The sequence below is a fragment of the Carettochelys insculpta genome, chromosome 5 (genome assembly GCF_033958435.1).
Source record: "Carettochelys insculpta isolate YL-2023 chromosome 5, ASM3395843v1, whole genome shotgun sequence".
In the NCBI taxonomy this organism is placed as follows: Eukaryota; Metazoa; Chordata; order Testudines; family Carettochelyidae; genus Carettochelys; species Carettochelys insculpta.
Genome location: NC_134141.1, coordinates 40,798,005 through 40,817,143, shown reverse-complemented (window position 1 = coordinate 40,817,143; position 19,139 = coordinate 40,798,005). Strand labels below are relative to the sequence as shown.

General features: G+C 39.3%; 2 protein-coding genes across 11 annotated transcripts in view; both read right to left on the bottom strand.

Annotated features, from left to right (window-relative positions):
* Nucleotides 1-638, bottom strand: part of TNFAIP8 (TNF alpha induced protein 8) — an 80,031-nt gene extending 79,393 nt beyond the window's left edge. The window contains exon 1 of one of the 4 annotated variants that reach the window (XM_074994125.1): nt 510-638. In XM_074994125.1, the coding sequence (XP_074850226.1) occupies nt 510 (1 nt within the window). In that variant the 5' untranslated portion in view covers nt 511-638. Of the gene's footprint in view, nt 1-239; nt 385-509 lie in introns of those variants that run through there. The other 3 variants (XM_074994123.1, XM_074994122.1, XM_074994127.1) reach the window with 3 other exon arrangements.
* Nucleotides 639-3,990: 3,352 nt separating this feature from the next.
* DMXL1 (Dmx like 1) overlaps nt 3,991-19,139 on the bottom strand; it is a 155,165-nt gene continuing 140,016 nt past the window's right edge. For all 7 annotated transcript variants that reach the window (XM_074994988.1, XM_074994990.1, XM_074994992.1 and 4 more), the window contains 9 exons: nt 14,583-14,704; nt 14,315-14,456; nt 11,907-11,967; nt 11,196-11,323; nt 9,611-9,703; nt 9,067-9,158; nt 8,371-8,423; nt 7,006-7,223; nt 3,991-6,610 (listed from right to left, as the gene is read on the bottom strand). In XM_074994988.1, coding sequence (XP_074851089.1) covers nt 6,386-6,610; nt 7,006-7,223; nt 8,371-8,423; nt 9,067-9,158; nt 9,611-9,703; nt 11,196-11,323; nt 11,907-11,967; nt 14,315-14,456; nt 14,583-14,704 — 1,134 coding nt within the window. In that variant the 3' untranslated portion in view covers nt 3,991-6,385. The remainder of the gene's footprint in view (nt 6,611-7,005; nt 7,224-8,370; nt 8,424-9,066; nt 9,159-9,610; nt 9,704-11,195; nt 11,324-11,906; nt 11,968-14,314; nt 14,457-14,582; nt 14,705-19,139) is intronic.

Genomic DNA, 19,139 nt, shown 5'->3' with positions numbered 1-19,139 from the left:
ACCTAATAAATTATTTTGTTAGTCTTTAAAGTGCTACAAGATTGTTGGTTTGTTTTGCTAGAATACAGACCAACCCGGCTGCCTCTCTGTTACTATCCGGCATGAAGCTGTGAGCGAACAGCCGCGGGCTGACTCGCAAGGGATCTCCCAAAGAAAGCCCCCAGCCAACAAGCTACTGCCGCACGAGTCCCCGGTCCCGTTGGCTCCACCCAGCCAACTCGCCCATGGAGTTACGTTACTGAAACAGGCGCTGGAAAGCTCTGTGTCCCGGCGCGGTAGGGGAAAGCCACGGCTGCTCCCGCGCTGTCAGACACGCGGAGCCGCCGCCCGCCGAGCCCCAACGGGGGGAGGTGGGGGCACAGACGGCGCCTGGAGTAAAGCCACAGCTCTGTCCCCGCAACCCCCTCCCGACACGGCGGCGTTACCGCAGCAGCCGGAACCCGCCCCCCGAGCCCGCTCTGTACAGGGGCGGGCCGTCTGCCCCCGCGGGGGCCCGCGCTCCCACTTACTGTGTGCGGGGCAGGGGCGGCAGCTCCGAGCCCCGCGAGGCGGCAGGTCCCTGGGCAGCGAGCCCTGGCTGGGCGACTAGGGCGGTCAAAGAAAACCGACTGAACTGCCCCAATCTTCGCGCGAAGAGAGATGGGCGGGACCAGAGCATAGGGGGCGTGGTCAGGCACAGGCCTCTTGGGGCGGGGATACGGGCCGGACATCGAGGGGCGGGGCCAGAGCACAGGGGCGTGGTCAGGTGCAGGCCTTTTAGGGGCGGAGACACGGGCCGGACGTCGGGGGGTCGTGCCATAGCGAGAAAGCTGTTCCATGTCCAGCACCACCCCCCCATGGGGCGGAGCCACAGGCCGGGCAAGAGCCAGACCCCGGGAGGGAGCGTAGTAGCGACAGGGCGGGGTTAGAGCCAGACCGCTGCGGAAGATACTGCCGTGCGGCGTCCAGCCCACCCCGATCATTGATCGGACCAAGGGGATTGCGAAAGGTGCAGCTTCTTTCGAAAAGGAGGCCCCTGTAATCGCGCCGTGGCCGGAAGTGTCCTACCGGTAATGAGGCACTGAATATGCAATTCAGCACCTCCTTAGTAATCTTCAAAATATGGCTATTGCGAAGATTTGTGCTCCTGTAGACACACCCCAAATGACAGCTGAGCTACGCAACAGCAATATACAAAAGAAGACACAGCACAAAAAAGCCAGAACAATTTGTAAAAGTTAGTGATCAAGAGAAAAGCAGCACTAAATTACATAAAGGCCATGTCTACACTAGCTAAAAACTTCAAAATGGCCATTTTGAAGTTTACTAATGAAGCGCTGAAATACATATTCAGCACTTCATGGGCATGTGGGCAGCCACAGCGCTTCAAAATTGACATGGCTCGTCCAGATAGGGGTCCTTTTCAAAAGGAGCCCACCTACTTCAAAGTGCCCTTATTCCCATCTGCTGATAGGAATAAGGGGACTTTGAAGTAGCCGGGGTCCTTTCAAAAAGGAGCCCTGTCTAGATGAGCCGGGTCAATTTCAAAGTGGTAGGGCTGCCCGCATGCTAAGGAAGCGCTGAATATGTATTTCAGCGCCTAATTAGTAAACTTTGAAATGGCCATTTCAAAGTTTTTGGCTAGTGTAGATCTATCCAAAGGAATATTAGAGCAGAAAGAAGAAAGAAAGAAAAATTACATAATATACCAACTGTGGATTTTATCTTTTAGAAAGTTAGTTTAGTTTGTTGAACTTTTAAGTGAGCAGGGGCCTGGCTATTTCTAGTTTAAAAAAAAAAAAAAAAAGACCCTCTTCCCATTGCACCAGATTTGACATGCCCTCTCTGGACATTCACCATTTTTTTTCCCCCAGCAAGGACTGATATGTACAATGTAATTTGATTTCCTTTGTACTGACAGCATGATGAATGGTGGTAGATGATATTTCTTACTAAAAGCCACTCCCGTTTGAGTATTGTCCTAAATACTCATTTCTTATAATTAACTGCAATTCCTAAAATGCAGAAGAAAAGGAACTCTCTCACATGCCGCAGTAATGATTAGTAAAAGAGAGGTAGCCCTGATAGTCTCTACTCCAACAAAACAAAAGAGCTTGTATCTCAAGCCCTTAGTACCATCACATCTGCTCTGATCCTGTTGACAGAGACCGAAAACAAGACCTTTACTAAGCATTTATAAAACTTACTCACCAGGAGAAGTAAAAATAAATAAATAAATAGACAGGGCCAGATGAATACCCAGCAACCAGTTAGTTTCAAGATAAGCTCTCAAAGATCAACAACAGGACACCACTAGTCATCACCTATAACCCCAGCTCCCATCTCTGCAACACATCCTACAGCTTATTCTGGATCATGAAGCTACACTCTAAAAGGCCCTAGGTGACAGGCCTGACCTTTCATACAGACAACCGCCTAACCTGAGAAAGATTCTCACCAGAAGTCACAGACTACACCACAATACTACTAATCCTGTAATTTTTCCTTGCAACAAACCCCGCTGCCACCTTCGTCCACATATTTATTCTGGGGATACCATCACTGGACCTAACCATGTTAGTTACAAGTTGCACTTCCAGCAACATTATATATGCTACTATGTGCCAACAATGCCCTGCCACTATGTATATTAGACAGACTGGGCAAAACCTTCACCAAAGAATAAATGAACACACAGCAGACATCAAAAATTCAATACACATAAGCCAGTCAGTGAACACTTCAGTGGAGTGGGCCATTCTGTTAAAGACCTGAGAACTTATGCCACATTAATGTATAATACATCTGCCTTGAGATAGCATCTTTTGCTTTACAGATATGTAATTGCTAATGTTTCTCTGTTTTACATGTGACCCTATCTCAGTATGTGGCTAGTCAATAGGTTTCGGTTTCCCACCTAGAAAGGTAATACAGGATGACCCTCTGAAACGTGGTAGCCTCGCAGGATGATGTTGCAGGACCAGAGTGTTCCATGGCTGGATCCAGCCATGCATCTGCAGGGCTGCAGCCAAGCCAGAGCCATGGCTGGTAGCCTGGCCAGGGCTAGAGCTGGAGCCCCCGGCACCCCTGCTGCAGCATTGGGGACAAGGAGGAAGGCAAAGGGGCTGGGACTGGAGCTCCCACAATAGCACAGGGCTGCAGCTGGAGCCCCCAACTCATTGCAGATGCCAGAGGTTCTCTCTGCAGTGCAGGGCTGGGCATGGCGTTTCTGATTGTCCAAGAGCTGTGGCAGCCCTGGGAGCTGAAGACATCTGACAGCCTGGACTCCGTGGCAAGCAGGAGGCTGGGGCTGCCTGGGGTAGGTGGTCTGCTCTCAAATACTGTCACTTGGGACCTGTCGGGTCCTAATGGTGCCAGATCAGGGAGGCATAACCTGTAGTGCAGAACTACTTTGGATCCTAAAAACTGTTCGAGGCAACTGGCTTGGCTGGCAACCTGAGGATGTGATCTTGTTAAGCACTGCAGTCTGCACTGCAGCTGATCATATGCTTCTGACTTAAAACTGACCACCTAATTAAGAAAAAACAAACATACGCCCAAGTCAACAGTAATTACTGAAACATGACTTTTTGCTTCATTTGTGTATGTGGCAGCACTTTGTGTATAATTAAACTGATTGTAGTCAGTTTTTCTGTTGATTAGGTTCCTTACATAGCCTTACAAGAGAAAAAATTAAAGTTATTGTAAAAAGCACCAAAATTAGCTGGGGGGCAGGGTCCATTAAGGACAGAAGTAACACCAAAAATTGCCGACACCTTTTTTGATACTGGCTAGATTTTATGTTGACAGTATCCCTTTTAAAAGGCCCATAAGAAGACAGCTTTGTTATAACACCACACACACACACACACACACACACACACACTCTCTCTCTCTCTCTCTCTCTCTCTCTCTCTCCTTATTGAAATTGTCAGGTATCAACAAACATACAACAGTAGAAATATGATTTACAAAAAGTAGAAGCAACAATGGTATTCTAAAATGGTTGAGTTTCTGCATGGTCATTTATTTTAAAGATTATTAATTTGTGGTAAATACACAATATTTTTACATAATTTATTTTTACTAGCTTACAATAATTATAAACGTCACTGAAAATACTCATTTGTTCCCAGACACTGCATTTCTGGTATAAGGGCATAGTTTGGTAAGCAAACTGAAGGAAAAAAAGTGCAGTTCTGCTTAAAATGATGACTAATGTGACAGTGAAGTTCAATGTCTGAATGACTTCATATCAAATCTGTTTGGTTTACAAGTGAAAGTATGGCTTTCCCAAACTGCTAATGCACTAAACTGAGCTGGGAATCTGAAAAATTAAATTACATTATTCTGGTTTGTACATTAATAAAAGTTCTGGGAATGCAATTTTGGCCCAAATTATGCAAATATTTAAGTGCTTAATTCTGCTTATTTGAGTAATATCAGTTAAGTCAATGAATATGTAGTGAAGTTATTCACATGCATTTACAAGATCAGATTTTTAATTATGTTAATGTATGAGCCCCTGACAGCTATGTGGGCTTTGTTGTTCTAACAGGAGTAAGGACTAAGCAGATACAACAACGCAGACAGATCTGTTGCATTAAGGTGGTGCCATTTTCTGTTATGTCACTGTACTTTAAACTTAGTCAATCCATGAACAAAATGTTAAGGAAGAATAATTGAAGTTTCACTTTATTAAAGAGCTGTAGGAATTCTCTGAAATGCTGTCACAGGTTTTGCCATAGCAATAAAGCAAAAAACAAAAAAAAGCACCTTGTTATTGCACAATTTTAAGTTTGGTTTATGCGCATAAAAATCCTCTACTTGGTGTTTGCCTGGCAACTTGCTAAACATACATTTAAAACTATAATACAATTTTACAAAATTTCTTTAAACTTCTATTCTTAAGATAAAAGTAACCTGAGAATATTACAAATATTACGAGCCCTTCATATCTATGCTCTGTTTATCCCCTCGGTTGGTCAAGTTTATTTTACATGAAATATTGTTCTTTGCTTTGTTGCTGTATTTGACAAAGTGTCTTAACAAAACAGTATACCACTTTCCTTTGAGTAACTAATCAGCCTCGCATCTAGTCTATTTATAAATCAAGCTTTCTAAATTTTTGACATAGGTCAGGAAAAGTAATGTAAAATAATTTCACAAATAATTTTAGCTTTTTAAAAAAATTCAAAGGCTTTGTGCAGTTTCAATATTTTGGTCACGTATTTACGTTATGTAGTTTTACATTTTGGCAAAAAAGAAAGCCTCAAATGCATTCAGTACATTTTTCTTTGATTTTATATAATTTATAATTCTACAGTATATTTATACAACTAAGGTCATAAAATACTTTGCTCTTATATTTTTATTATTTAAGGTGCTTAGAAAGATAGACAAGTGCTGGAAACAAATTCAGCATCTTTGGACTACATACAAAAGTCTCACTGGACAAAAGTGTAAAATATTTTAGTTATTTCCTCTCTTTACAGATAAATAAATACCCCTTTACTATAGATAAATTCTAATTCCTTATGCTATACAACACCTATCTGCAGTTTATGTCCAGTCAAGATTAAAGCTTCACACATTTAACCTTTATACTATTTTATTAGGAAGATATCCATGTATTTGCATATTTTGAAATGGAGAGTTCAGGGTTAAAAAATATAGGCTCTTTTTAAAGGAAGACTGCCATTCTACTGACAGCATTTCAAGCTATAGCATAGAAAACCCACATTATGGAATATCCTTCAATTTCTTATATGTGAGGTGAGAGTAAAAGGGCTCAGATGAGTTGCAGAGGTAACAAGCCTGGATACCACAAATGAGAAGGTGATGGCCATTCAAATCAGTGTCCCATGTGGCCAGTTCATGCCGTGGCATAAGCACCTGCTTGAGAGGCAGAGGTCTACCTACTTTCTAGAAAGAGACACAAACACTTGTTCATGGCTGCCAAAGAGTAAATGTTTGGAGGGAGACAGCTGTGGTTGTTAGAATATAGGGGTATTATGATACAAGGTTTTCATCTCGACATGGCTTGGAAGAAGGCCAGGTGTTCAGTATGAGAAAAGCCCATGCTATGGATGGAGTAGGGCTTACCACAAAACAGAAAAAAAAAATATCAGCAACATATACATGTGTGGGTGTATACACATTATAAATACATATACATATATATTACAGTTACACATAATTCCTATTTTAGGCAATATAATCCAAATCGGAAGGACCATGTTAATCTTTAAGGCATCATGGATTTAAACTCCAAGAAATAAATATAAATACAGGAAACCAAATATATTTGTGGCATCAACTGTAAAACTATCAATGTACGTCACTTTTGTTGGCATTTACATGAAAAACATTTTTAGAAATGTTACACACAGTTTTAACAAAAATATCAGAGCATAAACTTAACTTCATTTTTCAACACTTCATCTTCTGGGCTAAACCGGTCAGGCAATATTCTCATTTTTACTGTTCCATCAGCTCCACAGGAGAATATCTGATTTCCTGGTCCTGTCTCAATTTGCATGACCCCTGTTCCAATGTTTCTGAAGATTGACTGTCGAGCATGCTCATTGATGAACGTGTGAAGAAGATTAAAGGTAGACAAACTCCATACCTGAAAATTATTAAAATAAACGTTTGTTTTCTCAACTTACTAAAGAATCATATATGAAAATTCAGACCCTTTATCCTGCTCAGATGTTTCAGTTTTTTGACAGAAGCAGCACTCATAGTTAATTTTCATTTTCAATCACTAATATTTTGAGAAAACATATAATTATAAGAATGCCATTAAGATAACATCAAAGATTGTAGTTAAACACTGCAGTCAGGAAGTGCAAAAGTTAAATCTCATCACAGAATTTTGGAAGTTAAGATGGACTAAGTGACCAATTTGCCTGGCAATGCAAGATTTATAGTTGAGTATTTTTAGGAGGGAGCAGAATTTTGCAAATACCTAGTATAAAAAAAATTCTATGCCTTGCCCCACCAAATTAACGTTAAATGTACCTTTATATTGCCTTCTGCAGATCCTGTAACAAAGTATTCTTCTGCAGGATCCACAGCAATTGCTTTAACTGGAGAATCATGACTCTGGAATAGCTGTCGTTGTTGCTTTTGGCGAAGATCAAATATACAAGTAAAGCCTTTTCTACCCCCTGATATTAAAAGCTGGTGTTTTGGAGCATATGCCAGCACAGTGGCCCCACTATCATGACAGATAAATGCTAAAATAGAAAACAAAGCATGTTAGTGAAACAGATATTAAGTGTTTTCATCCCTCAGCCAAGAGGCCAAACAAGGATTTAGCTTTAGCCTCCTCTTCAGAGCTAATGGTTTGACATACTAGCAACAGGAACTCAGGCTACTGAATTAGACAGACCAATTATCTCATTCAATAAAAAACAATCAGATACATCTGTATAGCGGTCAATCGTGAAGCAAACAGAAATTAAAACAATTCAGTCTTCTTGCTGCCATCAGTTATTAGTTCTCCTTCCTAGTTCAACAGAGAATGCATGCTTTTTGTCTCTCTTACTACCAATGAACTTAAGTGAACTTCTTGCCTTTTATCTACTCTCATAGGGTAAGGCAGAAACTAGGCTGCACCTTAGCTTTTCTGATTTTGTATCTACATACTCTTCGTATTTGTTGGTGGTACTCGTAAACCCTTTATACTTGTAAGCTTAGCTTAGATATACAAACAACTGACAATTTCACAATGCAATTTCAAATATACACAATGCAATTTCAAAGCTGGGCAGCCACAGAGTTCTGAAGGCAGTGCCCTGGCAGCAGCAGCAGAGAACTAAGAATAGCAATCCTATACCATGCAACCCTTTACTTCTGCACTGCTCTTTTAGAGCTGGTGGTGGCTGCTGACTGAAGGCCCAGCTCTGCAAGCAGGAGCAAGGATGGCAATACTGTACCATGCAATCCTTACTTCTGTGCTGGAGGTGGCTCTCCTTTCTCACAACCAGCAGCTGCCACCTCTCCAGCTTCAAAGGAAGCACTACTGCCAGTAGCAGTGGGCAAGCAGAGGTACTGGAGCTATTTCTCTACAGAGAGCCTTTGGAACAAATTGTAAATCCTGTGTATAACGGAAATCACTGCAAACCTAGGTCAGTAGTAAACTTTTACTTTTTAAAGCTCCATTCAAAATAAATTTACTTAAACACTATGGTGAAAGACTGCTTATACAGCCATTTTGAAACCAATGTAGACAGACACACCTGTTATTCATATGGACCAGCAATATTAACTAAAAACAGTAACAATATAAGTTATAAGATGATTCCAGAATTATGATTTAAATGTATTAATTTGAAGTACATTTGGTTTTTTTTTTTTGTTTGTTTGTTTTTTTTTACTTACCATGTACTAAACTATTTGCAGATGCAACTAAGGTATCCCATAAACATATATTTCTGGAAAAGAAAAAGATATGTTGAACTCTTTATTAAGTAACTACTGACAGAGGCTGAAAAGGCACTTTATAGATTTGAAATAGTGCAGCCAATATCTGAACATTTCACATAACACTATTTCATGCTCAAATACATCAGTAGAATTAAAAGGAAAGCTCAGACTGACAAATCCAAAATTACTCATTCAACATAACTTGAAGTTCTTTACCATGTTCTATTCTTAAAGAACTCCACTATGATCATTCCAAAGCCTTATTCAAGTCCTAAAAACTCAACTAACAATCAATTAATTTATTACAGATATACATGTAACAGTAGCACATACATTTTGTCTAGTCAGCCAACTCATCTTTGTTCATCTACATAATTCACATTAAATATTCCTTGTTGTTGGAGTCACCTACGTGTGACATTTTAAGGTCAAGTTTTGACTAGTATAAACATGGGCAATCTGTCATCTGTAAACATGGTAGCAATTACTAAAACATACAGGGATAGAAAGACTTCTGTTCTATTTGATGTTACCTTATAACAAGTTGGTATGTGATAATCTTAACTACTCAAATCCTAAACCACATAGCAACAAGGAGCCTTTAAAAACAGTACTATTTCATTAATACAATGGTTTGAATCAAGGTTTTACCTGTTATCAGTGGCTTGTCCAGCTGTGACTATCAAAGAGGAGGAACTGATGAAAACAAAGTCATTGGCTGTTTTGTTATGACATTGCCATGTCTGGAAATTGACAGCACACAATTAGGAAACAGACATGTAACAAAAGTGGTTTTCAGGCTAGCATAAAAACTTATTCCAAAGATAAGAAGAACATTAACCGTGTACTTCAACCAACTGAAAATGACATAATTCAGAGTTCAGACTAACTCTATATTCAGTTTACCAATATTCTTACATTCTTGACAAAATTTTGATACCTCCAATGGTATTTGCTTTGCACTCAAAGATAATCAAATCATTTTAGATCTGATTTAGCATTTTCTCTCTCCAAATTAAGAAATACAGTTATGAATTAAGAATTCATCTGCCAAATTTCAACCAAATAGAAACAGGACTAGTTCAGTTTAAAAAAAAAAAAAATCCCAGTAGATTCTTGGCTTTTCTGGTGCTGCCAAGAAACCAGAGATAGCATGAAGCAAGTTTATGAACTGTCAGTTTACATTTTACCTTACCAGATATGGTTTGGGTGTGCTTCCGGTAAGTGGGCAACACTTCCAGTTTGTCTGATACAAGCATATGTATCCATCTGCATCAACAATCCCGAACTGAAGAGAAAATTCATATGTATATTTTCAGCGCACAATATAAATACTTATACATATTTTGTTACACATATTTAAAATGGAGAATTTATATTCCTATCCCTTTAGTCCAGTAGATATTAAACAGCAATTTTATCTTTCCAGAAACATCTGTAATTTTGCCTAGTCTAACTCTGGAAAGCAACTGCCTCAGAACCAAACCCAAATCTAACACTTCACAGAGGTGACACAGCAACTAACTTGTATTACAGCATTTTAAATTATATTTCTACTGTGCAAGTCTCTGCTATGGAAGAGGAACAGCAGCAGCTAAAGCAAAAAAAGCAAACCCCACCACTTTTTGGAATTGATTACGTCTGTTACCAGATATAAGGGATTGTCTACCATGCTGTACAGTTGCCATCGAGGGCTGTGAATAGCCATGGTCACCAAAATGCTACACTGTTACCCTCTCCCCTAAGCCCCTCCACCGCCCCAAAATCGGGACTCTGCAGGTGCCAAGTAAAAGGTACTTAGTTTGCAATCACATAAGCCTCTTTGAAGAGGTTATGTTAATGTGAGCAAGAAAAAAGTTTGTGCACACGGAATCCAAATGGGTGATTTACAGTGCAGTATTTTGGTGCACATTGCTATTCATATCCCAATAGTCTAAAAATGCAGCACGGTGTAGATATAACTGTCAGAAATTTTCTTTCACTATCCCTTGACTTTGAAAGTTGTGCTAAAGCAATAGTCCTCAGAACTAGTGTTCCTTAATCTATGTTCTGTAGAACACCGGTATTCCATGAACAACATGAAAGTGTGCCGCAAGCATGTGACTTATTTTTTGACATCATACACAGATGGTATATATTTTCTGTTATTAAAACCAGATATAATTTTCCTTCTTCACTAATATGATACCTGATTAAATTACTTCATTTTCTTTTCGCTGCATATGTTGCTGTTTCTTTGGTTTTTTTGGTCTGAATGTTTTTTTGAAGAAAATTTTCATAGGTGTTCCACATAAAAATAATATTGTTTGGTGTTCTGTGGTGTCAAAAAGTTTAAGAAACACTGCTCAGAAGAGTTCTGGAACAATACTGTTTACACTACAGTTTTTAAAACAAAAGAGTAGATACACACAAGTCCTATGTACCTGTATCCTGACATACCTTGGTGTATAAAAGTTTATCTTTAAACATTTAATTTGTAAACAGAAATGCTGTCACCAAAGTGTTCTACTTATGGAATTACAGAGTTCCAGCATATATAGTCTAGGTGATACTACAAGCAGATAAACTGTCTCACCCTCCTTCCCTCTTTTAAACTGTTTGAAAAGTAAATAGCAGAAAGCAAGGCTTTTGAGAGTCATGCTGCCCAAGCAATCCAGTATTTTAACGCGTTAAGTTTGAACATAGTGTTATTTATTGACACAGAGAACCAACAAAGAAGAGCTGTTTATACTGTTTTGCAGAAAGTTAGCAGGAACTGGGTAGAGAAGATTATTATAAACCTTATTTCCTTGGTGATTGAATCTCATTCGCGTTATTCTCGCATTCCCAGCAGAGCGGAAACATGTAATTTGTTGTGAATGACCCCATTCAAACATTCTCACACTACCATCTTGCGCACCCGTCAAGTCTGTAATAGAGTAATGTATCTTAATAACCCTTTTCATGTATTTTTTATTATTTGAATAAGAAATCCAAGCTTTACCTCAGGGGAAAAAAGAATCTGATAAAAGTAAAATTTTCTGTTTTAGCAGTTCTACAGTGATGCCTAGAGGACCCTAAGCTGTTTGCATAACCCTTAGCATGTAGCAAAAAGAGTCCTCTTCCCCCATATGGCCTTAAAACCCCAATTTTCACCTCTACTTCAATTCCATTTTGAAGAAGCCTCCTCGTTACTTCCAAGAATTACAATTAAGAAGTTAAACACTATATGTATTCAGTGACACCAGCTGGACCCCCTGCCCTTTTTGTTTGTTTTTGTTTTCCTGCATATTGTAGTTGACTTAAGAATTAATTCCCAAACTGATCTAAGTCAAATAGCTTTTGAAGGCCAATCCATCTCCAACGTTTTAGAAATAATGGTTTCATTGTATAGAAGTTGCACACCATTTAAGTGCTTTCTAAAATGTTTAATATACTGTTGACATTATAAACTACCCTAGTTTCTCAATGTGTAAGTATGGTAAAACAATGTCTTTTAACACAGAACTTACAATAAGGTAGAGATGGATGGGAAGCCATTCTTCTCACGTTATTAGTAGTCTTCTTGATCAGCTGTTCAATATAAAAGAAAGTCAAAAATAGTTAATCTACACAACTGTAAACATGCCCCATTAAATTAGTTATCAAAAATGACTATTTTCACTTTTTTAAAATGTGCGTGAAAGTGATTGCAAACTGAAATTTCTCCCTATACTGTATTGATGCATATTTTAATCATTGGAAATTTTATAAGCCCACATACATATAAGTTTTTAGCTTCTTAAATTTCAGGATCTAAATATAATACTCTTTCAACTGCAATCTTACATTTCTGATTCTATTAAATTTATTGGAATACTCCTGAATAATGTAAGGTAAGCAAGAAAGAGGCAGATGCATGTAAAGAAGAGATACAAATACAAGGTGAGACTATAATGGCTTTTGTTTTTATTTAGTTGTTTTATCATTGTAGACCAAAAAAAGAATGAAAGAGTGATTTGTGGCCCTTCACTGGAGAACAAGTAATATAGCAAGCTCCCAATAAAATGGGCTTCAAAAACAAAAATAACTGATGGATTTAGCAACATAAGCCCCCTGACTTGTGCTCCTAAATACATTACCATGCCATGCCCTTTTCCTCTCTGGCAAGTGATATGCTCATGAGAGATCTTGCAGAAGTGTTGGAATCCCTTGCTAAACATACTGCCATGAAAATGAAGGAAGCATTCAAATTATTTTCCTGCCTCTGATTGAGTACACACTCTTTGTTGTTTTCTCTGGGGTTCATAATATACTCCAGGGAGAGTAAATGCTGGATGCTTAGAAAAGACCAGATATCAAATTGCCAGGATTTTTGTATTTAAAAAGCTGTCTTGGAAAAGCATATGAATATTGCTCTCTGAACACAAATTCCCGGTGCATATGGACCATATCATATGGCGTAAATGAATATTTGTTTGAGCTCAGCATTGAACTAGTATTAAGATAGGATCGGTTCCCTCTGGATGGTAGATATCTGAATTTTTTAACTTGTGCATTGGCACCAATGCATTTCAGAAAACCCAAACAGAAGTTACATTTGATTGTTACTACCTATGGGACAGATTTCAGCTAATGAGCTAAATGGTGGAAGATTCCACATCTTATCCTTCTTGTAAGCCTGAAAGAGGTTGTAAAACTATTAAACCAGAGAACTATGACTTTACTTGTACAGAATTAGGCTGCATGGTTACCATTTGCAAGAAATGGATATTTCCAGTTTATACTAATTTGGCAGGTATGTAGCTGTAAATACATATGCAATCTGGTAATTCTTCACTTAGTATATGCATTTTTTCCCATAAATCCTAGAATCTCTATATTCTACTCCAGTTTAATCAATGCAGCTAATCCTCAAAGCCTACCACCTTGCAAAATGAGATGAGCTAGACAGAATTAATTTTAGAGCTTAATGATACCACATCTAAATTGATTGAAGGGATCACTGTAAAAAAAAATCACATATACCATTTAATACAATGTCTATTTATGATGCTGTAGGAGATAGTTAAGTATCTTGCTTGTTTCAAACTAAGCAGCTCAGCCTGGAAAAAAAAAAAAGGTTAAATCATCTTTCTTTTGTTTTTCGAGATGTGTTACTCATGTACATTCCATAACTTGCCTTTCTTCCCCGGTCAGATTCCAGCAAGAAGGAACTGAATGAGGGGAGAGCCAGTGGGCCCCTTACACCAGCACACATGCATATTACTCCAGAGGGCACCAGAGCTGGTCCCCTATGGACACTGAACGTAAAACTTCCAGCACCAGGACATATGGCAAGCACACAGCCTTAACACAGAACATGAGCAAGCACTTGAAGAATAAAAAAAAGGAGGTCCTACAATCACCCGCCCAGGATCTATTATGAACTCCAGATCCAAGTACTAGAACACTACCTCAGAGCCCTGCATCAAAACATTCCCAAATTTAGATGTTAAAATTCTTGATCCATTTCCAAAAACTTATCCACATTTTAGAACGTTCAGGGTTTTAATTCAATGCAGAGAGAAATTTAAGCTATGGACTTTTATTTGAATCTAGATGCAGAGTTTTTGTTCAGGTCTTCCATTCTACCCTGAATATTTGATTCCTTAACCATTTGAGCAGTTAAGCCATTTAATTAAAGGTGAATAAAGCCCCTTTTTGCCAGTCAGTACATCTGTAATCAGTACAGTACATTCACTGATAAGCATTCTGAGCAAGTAGATGAAGGAGATGCAGCAGTATGCCCCACTTTCAGTGTGCCCCAACTTCAGCCATTATTACATATATGTGACCTTCACGTCACAGTCTGCAGCAGTGTAATCCAGTAACTACAAAAAGCACACAAACCTTAAAACACTTGAAATATTAAAATGATTTTCATTGTAAAATGACTTACCACCGATGCACCTCTCCCAGTCTGTGTACTACCAAGCCAAGGCACATTGATAGGTGTGCCAGGATTGCTGTGTGTATAAGGTGTAGTACCCTGAACATTTGCTAGGTCATCATGAGCATGTATAATCAAGAAGTCATCAGACCTATAAATACAACATTAGTGAGTTCAGTGGTATTAGACTTTTAAAAATACAAAGAGCACTAGGAATTACTTAGTGCAACTATAACAAAATTGCAAGATCTACTTGAATAAAAATGGAATTACATACCCTTTCGCCTCCATTTCTGTGTCATCATCAACCCATGTATAGATCTGTGTAGCTAGAATCCCAGAAACATCTAGTTCTTGAATGTCATGGCTGGAAGCTATTGCAATGCAGTTCCTGTTTGCCTGAAAAACAGTTATAAAACAAACAACAATTTTCCAGAATGGACTTTTAATTTTGTTGTTTGTCCTTTTGCTGGTGCAATCATTTGCAGATAAACAGAAGACAAAGATCTAGCTAGATGATTTGCAGGAGCAAACATTTGCATGCATGTATCTTATATGTGGTCTACAATCCATTGGATCTACAATAATGTATGGAAAGTTGCAGTGACAGAGTTGAAATCCCTTTGGAAGTCTGCCCCCTTATGCCTGCCAAGGAAAGCAACATCTTCATGTTACTGAATTTATAATCACCTTCCTCCCAGGAAACTTGAAGTTCTCCTCACCAGTTTCCTTGGGTGGAGGCTGAACAGGCTGTTGTTTAAGTTCTTAAGATGCATATGAGATAATTCAAAAGTCCTCCTGCTACTCCATATCACCATACAACAGAGCACTATTCTTCAGTTAGCAGCCTGTGGCCCAGATCCAGCCCATGAGGGCCTTCTATGTCACCTACCACTAAGCATGAGCTGTTCCTTTATATCTCATGGGAAGCCAAACAGACCTTTTCAGGAAGTAGTAGAGGTCTCCGCCTCAAAAACAGGAGCAGGCTGCAGCCTACTCTTACCAGGAGAGAGAGAGAGAGAAAAGAAAGAGCCCTACAGAAGCTCCACTCTCCTGTGAGCAGAGATGGCTCTTTTGCTCCCGCCCTTACCTCCCTGTTAAACCCAACTTGGGAAGGAGAAAAGTGAAGAACTCCTGGAACTATACTTTCCTCCCCACCCCCTTGACAGGGAAGACAGACTCCACTGCAATCCCCCAGCCTTGGAAAGAAGAAGTGAACCCTTGTAAAAGCAAAAGAGGGTATAGGAACCAGAAATTATCAAGGTGCTGGAAGCTCCGTGTGCTGGGAAGATGGGGCTGAAGATGAATTTTTGGAAGCTGAGCAGATACACTTTAGTTAATTTCCAAACTGTATACTATCATGCTATGTATATAAATTTAGAAACTTTTAATTTATTTTTAAACATATTGGAACTAGTCCTGTGTTGGTCATTTCAATTTGCAGAGGTCCACTTTCAACCAACCATTTATTTGGATGCATATGTAATACAAAAGCACAGCATTACTGATCACTTCATTAGTTAAGTTGACTGAAAGATGCACAGTGCTCTTGGGAAAAAAAAAAGGTGCAAGCCAGTGTCAGAATTTCAGACAATAACTAAGGTATATTAGATATTCATTTACTTCTCATGCATTTAACATCAATATTAATGTAAAAGTTTTAACAGACTATTAATAGCATGCTTTTTTATTAGCATTACAGTGTATTTGGACAGTTACTTGCAAGGTTTCACTCAATATTATCTACTGACATGCTTAAAAACTTTTAGTTTGGATTAATACAATTTAGCACACCACTTTTTGAAAGTTGTGGTCCCTGGCCCATGGCAAGTTCACTAGAGAGCAAACACCTGAAGAGCCTTTGGCATGGGAAAATTGTACACTGCTTCCTTTAACACCTCAGAAACAGTAGCTGAATGCCACTGCAGAAGAGAGTTTAGGTTGTTAGACCCAAAGACCACCATCCTCCCCTCATGTTTCCCCACTATAGCTCCTCCCTTCCTCTTGATTGTGTGAGGATGCTGCTGCTGAGGGTGAGCAGAAAAGTAAAGCAGACATTTCATCCTTGCTCCAACTGCTATCCTGCTGCACTAGGCGAGGAGTGACAAAGAGGTGAAGGAGGAGCAACTACATGACCCTTCACCTGAGTCTGTTGTCTGAGCTTCTTTGTTATAGTGTGGCCTGTTTTTGAGAGATGTATACTGAGCCTAGAAGCCTGCCTGGCACGGCTGAAAAACTTTCTAACGAGACTCTAGCTGTTATTCTTTGATCCTTTATCACATGTGGATGCCTTAACGGTGGACAGGGCTAACTCAGGGAGAGAAGAGGTTTAAGAAGCTAAGAGCAACCACAGGAGCAGCAAACAAGGAAATTTTGTCAGGGAGCTCAGAGAGGGAGCATGAGTGCTAACATTCTCTAAATTTAGGGCATCAGCACTCCTGTAAAAATACAAAATCCATTGCAAGAGTAGAAATAATGCAGAAAGAAATCTAGCAGCAAAGCTGGGGCTATCCAGTGTATTGCACTGAATGAAGCATATAAGATTATCTGTCTTGTGGCCAGTTAGCATATCTATGCATTTGATGCATGCAACTCATGACCCTTGGAGGCCAAGTATGGGGTCCTGAGATCAGAGTGATTGAACTGAGAGACTGAATGGAGACAGGAACACAAAACAAGACTAGTAACAGAGAGGGAGCCGTGTTAGTCTATATATTATCAAAACAAAAAAGCAGTCAAATGGCACTTTAAAGACTAACAAAATAATTTATTAGGTGAGCTTTTGTGGGACAGACCCACTTCTTCAGACCATAGCCATACCAGAACAAACTCAATATTTAAGGCACAGAGAACCAAAAACAGTAATCAAGGAGGACAAATTAGAAAAAAAATGATCAAGGTGAGCAAATCAGAGAGTCGACGGGTAGAAGAGGGGGAAGGTCAAGAATTAGATTAAGCCAAGTATGCAAACGAGCCCCTATAGTGACTCAGAGAATTCCCATCCCGGTTCAAACCACGTTAAATGTGCTGAATTTGAATATAAAAGACAGCTCAGCTATCTCCCTTTTAATAGCAGTGTGAAAATTTTTCCTCAGTAACATGCAAACTCTTAAGTCATTAACAGAATGGCCCACTCCATTAAAAAGTTGACTAACTGGTTTGTGGATTTGGAGTGCTTTTGTGTCTGTTCTGTGCCCACTAACTCTTTGTCTGAGGGAGTTAGAATGGCGCACTCCATTAGAATGTTGACTAACTGGTTTGTGGATCTGGAGTGTTATGTCTGTTTTGTGCCCATTAACTCTTTGTCTAAGGGAGTCAGAAGCCTGTCCAATGTACAAAGCACCTGGGCATTGTTGGCACACGATGGCATATATGATGTTAGCTGAGGAACATGAGAACGTTCCTCACAGAATCATGGGCACATTCTCATGTTCCTCAGCTAACATCATCTATGCTATCATGTGCCAACAATGCCCAGATGCTTTGTACATTGGACAGCCTTCTAACTCCCTTAGACAAAGAGTTAATGGGCACAAAACAGACATAACACTCCAGATCCACAAACCAGTTAGTCAACATTTTAATGGAGTGGGCCATTCTGTTAATGACTTAAGAGTCTGCGTGTTACTAAAGAAAACTTTGTGCACCTCCATTGAAAGGGAGACAGCTGAGCTGTCTTTTATATTCAAATTCAGCACATTAACATGTGGTTTGGACCGGGATGGGCATTTTCTGAGTCACTATAGCGGCTCGTTTGCATACTTGGCTTAATGTAATTCTTGACCTACCCCCCACCACCGTCTACCCCTTTACTCTCTGATTTGCTCACCTTGATCATTTTTTTCTTCTGATTTGTCCTCCTTGATTACTGTTTTTGGTTCTCTGTGCCTTAAATATTGAGTCTGTTCTGGTATGGTTATGGTCTGAAGAAGTGCGTCTGTCCTATGAAAGCTCACCTAATAAATTTTTCTGTTAGTCTTTCAAGTGCTAATTGACTGCTTTTTTGTTCTGACAAAAAAAGACTGTCAGGGACTCAGTAACTCAATCCCAGACCCAAGAAAAGGGATAGATAATAAAACAGAAAATAAGAGTGACACTACAAATGCATAGCAGGTCCACAGCTTGAATGTACACTGCATGCATCTCTGGTTTTCCCACCCTGAAAAGGATTTGTTAGTATTGGAAAAAGTACAGAGAGCAGCAATTAAAATGATTAAGGGTATGGTAAAGCTTCCATATAAAAATAAGTTAGACAGATTGAGATAGTTTGGCTTGCAAAAGAGATGGGTATGGGGAGAGTCCACAACATTGTGAACAGTGTAGAAAAAATAAATAATGAAGTGTTATTTACCCCTTCACAAAACACATGAACCAAGGGTCACCTAATGACATTAGCAGGCAGCAATTTAAAGACAAACACAATCAAAACAAAACAGCAGTCAAGTAGCACTTGAAAGACTAACAAAATAATTTATTAGGTGAGCTTTCATGGGATAGACCCACTTCTTCAGACCATAGCCAGACCAGAACAGACTCAAGTTCTGTTCTGTTCTGGTATGACTATGGTCTGAAGAAGTGGGTGTGTCCCATGAAAGCTCACCTAATAAATTATTTTGTTAGTCTTTCAAGTGCTACTTGACTGCTTTTTTGTTTTGATAGTAGATAGACTAACACGACTAATTCTCTGTTACTATTCAACACAATCAAGTCCTTCTTCATACAACTTCTAAAGACAGAGGATGAGGACAAAGGAAGAAATGACAAGACAGTTCCAACTAGATTGTCTGTGGGTCAGTGATACTACCACCTATAAGAACAGTGTGCAGTATAAATG